At 48.7% G+C, this 9769-nt stretch overlaps 1 protein-coding gene across 4 annotated transcripts in view; it reads right to left on the minus strand.

Annotated features, from left to right (window-relative positions):
* NDRG4 (NDRG family member 4) overlaps positions 1-9769 on the minus strand; it is a 65412-nt gene that overhangs the window by 7912 nt on the left and 47731 nt on the right. For all 4 annotated transcript variants that reach the window (XM_082269911.1, XM_082269910.1, XM_082269913.1 and 1 more), the window contains 4 exons: positions 8028-8114; positions 7894-7950; positions 1325-1428; positions 1134-1190 (listed from right to left, as the gene is read on the minus strand). In XM_082269911.1, coding sequence (XP_082126037.1) covers positions 1134-1190; positions 1325-1428; positions 7894-7950; positions 8028-8114 — 305 coding nt within the window. The remainder of the gene's footprint in view (positions 1-1133; positions 1191-1324; positions 1429-7893; positions 7951-8027; positions 8115-9769) is intronic.

The following is a 9769-nucleotide window of genomic DNA, read 5'->3' on the forward strand; positions in this document are numbered from 1 at the left end:
AAGTGGAGGTGGGAGGGTTTGTCAGAGATAAGTGAAGGATGGGAGGGGGGTCAGAGATGTGAAGATTGGAGGATGGGGAGTCAGAGATGGGGAGAGTTGAGGTTGTGTAGGATGGGTGGGTGAGAGGAGGGGCGAGTGAAGGATGGTGAGGGGGGGGGGAGGTCAGAGATGGGGGAAGTGGAAGAGGGGAAGGGGTGTTTATCAGAGATGAGGAAAGGGAGGATGGGGGGGGTTGGGGGGTCAGAGATGGAGAGAAAGGTGAATGAGGGAGTCAGAGATGGTGAAAGTGAAGAATGGGAGAGTTTGAGAGGAAGAGAGTGGAGGATGGGGAGGGGGGTCAGAGATGAGGAGAGTGGAGGATGGAGGTTGTGTAGGAGGGGGGGCAGGGAGGAAAGAGAGGAGAATGGTGAGGGAAGAGGTCAGAGATGGAGAGATGGAGAGAGTGAAGCATGATGGGGAAGAGGTCAGATATGGGGGGGGGGGGGGATGTGGAGGTCGGAGATGGGGAAAATGGAGGATGGGGGGGTCAAATATAGGAACAGCAGTGAATGGGAAGTCAGAGATGGAGGGGAGAATTGGGGGTCAGGGATGGGGAGAGAGTGTAGAATGGGAGGTCGGATTATGAGGAGAGTGCAGGATGGAGGGGAGTCAGAGATGGGGAGATTGGAGGATGGGGAGAGTGAAGGATGGGGGGTCAGAGATGGGGAGCGAAGGGTCAGAGGTTGGGAGATTGGCAGGAGGGAAATTGCATAGAAGTGGATCAGAGATGGGGGGGGGGGGGGGAATTGAAGAGAAGGGAGTCAGAGATGGAGATGATGGACAGAAGGCAGAAGGGGAGGAAGACAGAAGCAGAGAGAAGTAAGCAGTGGGAAAAGCACATGTCAGTAACAGGACACATATGATGGATATAACAGGCGATGGAGAAGAACTGACAGTACAATTCACTGACATGGGAACAGTGAGGACACTGGCGGATGTCATCATGGGTCACATGACCACTGCAGAGTACAGATGACATATGACTTCCAGTATGGCAGTAATGTGAGGCTACATGGGCGCTCCCATACTGATAGGTTTCCTGCATGCCACACAGCTGCCACATGAAACACATCTACATTCACAATGCCACTTACCTCAAAGTCTTGGCGTTCGGTACTGTCCCTGGACGGTTCATCTCTAGGTCTCTTCGGCTGCAGATTGACGAGACATGTCATTGTGAGACACTATAGAAGCCTGTGTCATGTGTGACAATATACAGTATGGGGAGTACATATTACAGCATCGGATATGATGGTACACCCAGCGATAGACAGATGACTCCTACCTGTTGTACATGCTCCAGAAAAGCTGCAGGTTGTTCTGGTTGACGCAGCTGCTGATCTGCTGGCGGTAATTCTGCACCAGCTCTGTGTTGTTCATCAGTTCTTCCTGAGAGAGGGGGGGGGGGGATACAGAATGTTAATTCCGAGAGGCAGCTCTGTCTGCCCCGGAACTGCTGCAATTTTACTACCACAAAGATCCATTTTGTAGCTGCATGGCGATTTTACAGTACAGCACTAATAATATCTATAGATTTGCACATAAAAGACACCTATACTGCAGAGCTACAACTATGAGCAACACTGGAAGCATTATATGGATCTTGTTCAATCACAAGCCAACTGTAGGCAGCATATAGCAGAACTATAATGCCTTGCAGAAACCATATCACTTCACAATGCCACCACTGCCAACAGAAATTACCCCCCTACCATAGCACTACTACTGCTGGGAGTCTCACTGTCCATACTGGTAACTGACACTTACTGTAGAAAGGAGCACTCCATACTACGAGCAGCAGGACGCATTATCAGTACTGGGGTGAAAGCACATGTGATCAGTACATGGTAACTGTGACAGACCCAACTGGGACAGGGGCTTTTGGAGGAGACTGCAGGGTAGCCTCTTGTCTACTGACTATGGGCCCTGATTTTTGAGGGGTCTCTATTCTTTGGGAGGTGTGTGCCTGTGGGACCCTTGGAGTGGTTTTGCTTTGGATTTGGGTCCATGTCTCTCCAAAACACACAGACTCTGGGAACCTAGGACTTAGATACAGATTTGGGGCTTCTATACCCAAACCAGCAAGGACTGCTTCAACTCCCTCCTAGACTCAAAGGGGTTGATTTACTAAACACAAATGTACTGTGCACTTTGCAAAGGGCAGTTTCACTCTGCAAGGGCAGTTGCTCCAGAGCTTAGTAATGAGGTAAAGCTTCACTTTGCAAAGAGTACCCAATCATGTGCAAGGAAAGAAAATGGGATTTTTGACTTACCGTAAAAAATCCATTTCTCTGATGTTCATTGACGGGCACAGCTCCTGATTTTTCTTAACCACTGGGTTATACTGCCCCCTACAGGAATAGGACACTAGGCAGGAAAAAGCTTGACTAGGCCTATGGGCAGTCCCAGGGGGTATACACCCACTCTCAGCTATAGGCACTCAGTTTTGTTACAAGCAGTATCAGAAGACAACCAACTCCACAGGGGGGGGTAAGTGCTATGTCCGTCAATGAACATCAGAGAAATGGGTTTTACTGTAAGTCAAAAATCCAATTTTCTCTTTCGTTCATTGACGGACACAGCTCCTGATTCTTCTTAACCATTGGGACATCCCAAAGCAGTGTTAAACATGAGGGCGTGGGAAAACTTCAGAAACAAATTCCCCAGGCTAACTATAGCCAACTAGGTGACATAGAGCTCAACCCTAAACAACTGGAGCTCACCTGAAAAACAATACACGCTCAAAGAGGACAAGGTCCTCTAAACAGCAGCCAGCAAAACCTTGCGGCCAAAAGAAGCATCCACAGATGCCAACACAACCTCTTTACAAAAAACTTTGTAAAAGTGTGCACCGACGACCAGGTGGCCGCCTTGCAAAACCTGCGTCACTGACGCTTTCAAGACGGGAAGCCCAGGAGACGCTAAGCACCCTAGTATAGTGTGCGCCTAAACAGGGAAAGGACCTGACCTCTGATGCAATAGGCCTGAACCACCATCCGTTTGATCCACCTGGAAATAGTCGCAGAAAAAGGGGACAACCCTTTGTGAGGTCTGTCCGTGAGCGCAAATAGAGTCTGACTTCCTAACAGACTCCATAGCTGCCAGGTACACCCTAATTGCCTGGACCACATCCAAGACATGCAAGGCAATTTCCTTCAGATGTTAAGGCCTGGGACACAGGAAAGGCAACACAATGTCTTCATTCAGATGACAGTCAGAGACCACCTTAGGAAGGAATGATGGACAGAGGCAAAGCACCACCTTATCCTTGTGAAGCACCATAAGGTGAACAACAGGATAACGCCGTCAGCCTGCATGCAGAGATGATAGCCACCAAAGAAGGCCACCTTCTGGAGCAACATAAGCAGGGAAACCTCCTGAAGAGAAGCTTCAGTAGAGCTGAAAGTACCAAATTAAGATGCCAGGGAGGAAACCGAGCCCGTATTGAAGGAAACAAATGTCGGACACCCTGAAGAAAAAGGTACGCACCAGGGAGTGTGTGGCCAAAGGTCGTTGGAAAAAAAATACCAAAACCCGATACCTGGCCCATGATGGTACTCAAGGCCAATTTTTGTTTAACCCCCATGTTGAAGGCAGGTTAAGATCCGATCCACCGAGAAGGAGCGAGGATGAATCCCAAGAGACTCATACCACGCAATGTACGTCTTCCACGTACGATGGTAGATCTTCCTAGAGGCAGATTTTCAAGCTTTTAACAGCATAGGATTCACTGATTCAAATAAACCTCCACACTTCAGCACCTGGCGTTCAACAGCTAAGCCGTTAAAGCCAGCGACTGTAAGGCAGGATGGAGGAATGGTCTTTGGGACAGCAGATCCTCCCTGAGAGTAAGTCCTCAAGGAGCATCGGTGACCAGCTGTACCAGATCGGCATACCAAGACCGGCGAGACCAGTCTGGAGCCACTAGAGCCACTAGAATGACCGTAATCCCTTCTGCCTGAATCCTGCACAGGAGTCATGGCAGATGTTTGAGTGCTGGAAATGATTCAGTCAGCCCACTTTAGAATGCAAGCTACTTACCAAGCTGCCAGTACACTTCCTGTGCTCTCTTGGTGATTGACATAGACCACGGCCGTGGCATTGTCCGAAAGAATTCATACGGGACACCCCTGAAGACAATTGTCCAATGAGCCAGACAAAGTCTGATCGCTCAGAGTTTCAGTACACTAAGCGACAGTCTGGGCTCTGCCAGAGTCCAGACCCCATGAGCACGTCTGTGCTGAGGACGCCTCCCCACCCGGACAGGCTGGCAGCCATAGAGACACCTGTCCAGTACAGGAGGAGAAGGATTTTCCCTGTCAAGGTGCCAGAAAGGGAAGCCACCTCTCGAGACCATGGATCCTTGACCCATTTCACCAGAATCTCTTTAGCAGAGATCTTGTATTGAACTGTGCAAACAGACCACCTCGAAGGTAGACATCATCAGGCCCAGCATGCGCATGCCCAAGTCCTGAGGGATGACTGTCTGCTGAACAATAGCTAAATTGCCTCCTGCAATGTCTGGAGTTTTTCCAGAGGTTGAAGCCGAGTCCAGAGTCAGACCCAGATAGGTAATTTTTTGTGGACATTTTTTGTGGACAGAACCAAAGCAGACTCCTGAATGTTCAGGATCCCACCTAACTCTCTAAGAGTTCGCAGAGCAATCTCCAATAGTCCATCAGAGCAGTTGGAGACTCCGCTCACAGAAGAAGATCGTCCAGGTACCCCAGTACCGCGATCCCCCACTGACTCAAAAAAAATGCCAGCACCGGGGCCAACACTCCTGTAAAGACCCGAGGTGCAGGGGTGAGACCAAAGGTCAGTGCCACAAACTGATAATGCTCCTTGTCCATGGAAAAACGGAGGAACACACTGGCGACTAGCACATATTAGAATGTGCAGGTAGGCGTCCTTGATGTCGAAAGAAGCGAGAAGAAATCCCCCTGATGTAGGGATGCCATAACCATGTGAATGGACTCCATGCAAAACTTCTGTACTCATACAAAGCAGCTTAGCGCCTTGAGGTCCAGAATTGTATGTACCTTGCCTTCCTTCCTAGGGACTGTAAAGATGTTTGAGTAAAAAAAAAAACCTTGAGAAATGTTCCGAAGTCGGAACAATCACCCCTTGAAATAGCAAGTCTTGCACTGTCCCAAAGAGACCCCGTAAGTGATCAGGGGACAAGCGCAAGTTGGAAGGGAAAAAACCTTTCCGGGAGGACCAGACAAAACTCGATCTCGTAGTCTGACCGAATAACCTTGTGGACCCACTTGACCTCTACCAGGGAGGTCCATGGATCCGGAAAGCAGCAAAGACGTCCACCCACCCCAGATATGGGGCAGCAAAGATGTCCACCCACCCCAGATACGGGTGAGGGCGCCCCTTCATGCAGAGGCAGCCTTGTCCGCAGATCTGGAAGAGCCCTGACTTTTGATCCCTAATCTTAAGATCACGAGAGACGAAGAGGAGCCAAGCAGAATGGTCCAGGTCTACGTTAGGGCTCCTTGCCCTTGGTAGCCTGCAGAAGAAGAGTACTCTTCCCCCCGTGACACCAGCCAAGGGTCCACAAATGGACCACCTATTGGACCCCGCAAAAAACAAGGGAGTTGCCCTCCGAGCCCTCCATAGAGGACACAATAGGACTTAGCACTCTTAAAAGGGGGCCGCCTGCCGTGACGCGGACGCGCAGGCAGGGTACCCTTGCTAAAACAAGGCAGGTGCCCCATACAATAATAACGGCAAGACTGTCATTAAAAATGAAGTGCCCCTACAGCGCCACCCGGTCCAAGGGACGTACCAAGCTGACCATATGGCCCGGCAGGCCACGGCCTAAATTTTTGTGGGGGCCTAGCCGCAATTGTACAGATCCTCAGCCTGGCAGATGCACAAAGGAAGGGGGCTTCTGCTACACACACTCGGGCCGCCCAACGGTGGTGCCGACTCTGCCGCATGGCCCTCTTACCGCATGGTAGATTTTTTAGGGTGCCCAGCTGCCAGAACGCGAGCCCCAGCGGAGTCAACCATCCAGGAGCAGCGGAGGGGAAGGCGGGTGCCCAAATTGGAGGCAGTGGCTTCAGCCATCCTCACAGGGGCCGCCTCACATAGGTTCCGACAAGGAGGCCGCAAAGCCGCGGCCTAAACTTTTTGCCGAATATGGCCGCATGAGGCGGTAAAAACATCTGCTCCCGCAGCCCAACAACTGCCGCAGGGAGTCCAGAGGACATCCCTGCCCTATTCACTAACCCCCAGGATGGCAAGGAACCCTGCTCAACCCCCCGTTGCGTGCCAAGAATCCCCGGTCAGCAGCAACGCCAACCAGCTACCCTTAAGAGCATGTGGCAAAGCCAGCTCATCACCTCACCGGGGGGAGTGAGGGGCGAAAGACCCACAGTGACTGAAATTTTAGAGGGGCTGTGGGGAACGGAGGGGAACCCGGGGGTCCGACCATCCCAGGGAGGGGCCCACATCCACCCCAAAACCCTCCAGGGGTAGTGAGGGGACAGCTACATACCACACCAGGAACAGGGTGGGCACCGCTCCAGATAGGACACCGCTCCATCGTAATGTGGGTGCTGTCAGCTAGAAGGAAACGCCGTGACTCAGGTTGAAGCCAGTTGATATGCGTCCTTGCGAGATGTTTAACTTGCAGGCCAGCCCTGCCCAGTGGGGCTATGTCACGGCCGACCTAGCGTGGAGCTGCGGTCTGCACGCGCTCGTTGACCGGACTGGGGGGACCCTAAAGATCTGTATTATCCAGTTCATCACCAAGTCTGGCACTTGATTGTAGTTCTCACAGGAACATAATAAGAAAAGAGGAAAAAATAAATTCCATTGAAAAAGAAAAAATTGCCAGGGCCAGAAATCCCAGCAGGGAACTAGGTCCTTACTCCTGACTAGGCAGAAAAAAACTGAGTGCCTATAGCTGAGATTGGGTGTATACCCCCTGGGACTGCCCATAGGGCGTAGCCAAGCTTTTTCCTGCCTAGTGTCCTACTCCTGTAGGGGGCAGTATAACCCAATGGGTAAGAAGAATCAGGAGCTGTGTTTGTCAATGAACGAAAGAGAAACATTTATGCTTGCACGATTGAATGATGGAAGTCAGCAAAGCTTCTGCTCATTTACTAAGCTCTGGAGCAGCTGTATTTGCAGAGTGCAACTGCACTTTGCAAAGTGCACAGTCTATTTGCCTTTAGTAAATCAACCCCTGAGAAGATTCTAATCAGTTCAAATAACCAGATGTTGGTGTCTCCTGCTGCTTTGTGTAATTCTGTTTATTAAGGGGTCTCTCTCTCATTGTATTAATTCCCCATTATGTGCCTCCTATGAGTGAATCCCCATTGCTAATTGAGTCACGTATTGTTTCTGTCTGTCAGCATGCTAATCCTCTTGGATATGTGACGAATATTGTGTCCGCTTTACTTTGTTACTGAACTATTGTGGGATGTTTATGTTAGCTGTTCATTAGATGTACTGTTAGATATACTGATGGTATTATGGTTTAAAGTTTGCATTGTTTAGGATAATGTAATCAAGCTCTTATCTGATTTTGTGTGGTATAAAATTATATGTGAACTTACAATAAAAGAGTGCTAGTTTGCACCTAAGCAAAGTTTTTGGGTGAAATTCTCGGTTATAATACCTGGTTCCAGAGTGGAGAAAGTTGTATCTTGGTGGAAACACCCAGACTGGGTGCCAGGCGGTCTGTCACAGTAACCATTACCACAGGAATTCTAGTATAGTCAACACACCAGCAGGTAGCAGTAAGCCATGTTACCCTCACTGGCAGTGGTGTTCCTGAATGTCTAGGAACCATTCTGTAAATCTGGCACAGTACATAATGCTGTATGACCCTACCTGGCTGAAGAGGTGTGACAGCACGGTGTCGGTGAGGGAGCTGGCCAGTCCAGACAGCTGAGGAGACACAAGCAGTGTGAGGGCTCGGAGGGGCACAGCAATAAATATACAGGGTATGTCTTTGCCTGGCTTACCTTAGAGGCCGCCCAGTCAATCCAGCCTTTTCCATTGGGATCAATGTTCAGAAGAACCAAACCTTCCACCAGTTCTGGGAATATCAGCTGTGGGAAGAAATCAGGCTAAGCTCGGGCAGTAAAAATTCAACAACTCGTTTTTCCAAGAACTATCTATGAAGGAAACCAGAATACCCTTTCCCAGATACATTTTTTTCATAGTGTAACCATTCCCTGAATATTCAGCCCAGGGGGTTGGCACGTCTTTTGGGGCGGTGGAAAGAATTTGTAGATTGGAAAGGACTCGAACAGCTAGTCATCTTCTCTGGTAGTTTTTTTCCTAAAAAGTCTTTCCAAAAAGATCACAAGTTTTGTTTTTAACTTTTAAAAGTCACCTTTCCAGTTTTCTAGCTCCTATTCTGTCAGATCGGTTTTCAGCATGATGATTTGGTGGCAAATTGTTTTTGGTATAAATTACAGTATAAGAATGATAGGGTAGTGTTCATCCTGATAGTCAATAGGATTCATAGTCATAAGGTCATAGAGATGGGTTATGGTTTGGGTTACAAGCATGGGTTCAATTTAGGGTTATAAGGATGGATTAATGTATGGAATGTACAAAATGGATTCAGGTTTGGGATAGAAGGATGGGTTCAGGTTTGGGAAATAGAAATATGCTTAGGTTTGGTGTATAGATGTTACAGTTTGCAATATAAGAATAGGTTCAGGTATGGATTATAGAGATGGGTTCAGGTTTGGGAGATACAGATAGGGTCAGGTTGGGGTTATAGGCATGGATTCTGGTCTGGGATAAAAGGATGGGTTCAGGTTTAGGTTATACAACTAGGGTCAGGTTTGGGTTACAGGAAAGGATTCTGGTTTTGGATATAGAAATGGGTTTAGGTTTGGGTTATAGGAATGGATTCTGGTTTGGAATATAGAGATGGATTTAGGTTTGGGATAAATGAACGGGTTCAGGTTTGGGTTATAGAAATGGATTTTCGTTCGGGATAGAAAGATGGGTTCAGGTTGGGGGTTATAGAGATGAATACAAGTTTAAAGTATAGGAATGGAGTCTGGTTTGTGATATAAGGATGGGTTCAGGTTTGAGTTATAGGGATGTATTCAGGTTGGGGATGTAGGAATGAGTTCATGTTTGGATTATCGAGATGGGTTCTGGTCAGGGTTATAATGATGTATTCGGACTTGGCTTATATGGATGGGTTCAGGTTTAAGTTATAGGGATGGATTCCGGTTAGGGAAGTAGGAATGGGTTCAGATTTGGGTTCTAGAAATTGGTTCTGGATTGTACAGATGGGTTCAGATTAGGAGTATGGAAATAGCTTTAGGATAGGTTTAGGCCTAGTACACACCACTATTTTTTTTTTTTGCGGAGTTGAACTAAAAAAAAAAAAAAAACCTGTCAGCTCAGGTCAGAGCTGCTGTACTAACAATCCAATGTTAGTACAGCGATCTCCCCAGCTGAGTTATTGTGTTCTGTCGGGGGGGGGGGGGTGCCCCCCACGCCCCCCCCCCCCCTTGCCAGAACACTCTGGTCAACATTCTTAGCCATTGGCTGAGACAGCTGACCGGGAGTCGGTGGGCAGACTGTTTTTGATCTTAAACCTTCGACAGAAGCCGGCCAAAGGGCCGGCTTCTGTCAGACAGGATGCCATAAACACGGGCGGTATGTTGGATGCTTTCTACAGATCTGGCCAATGCCCGGCGACATTCCGCCCGTGTGTAATAGGCATTATAGAGAT

Source organism: Pelophylax lessonae (assembly GCF_965119305.1).
Source record: "Pelophylax lessonae genome assembly, chromosome: 10".
Classification (NCBI taxonomy): Eukaryota; Metazoa; Chordata; class Amphibia; order Anura; family Ranidae; genus Pelophylax; species Pelophylax lessonae.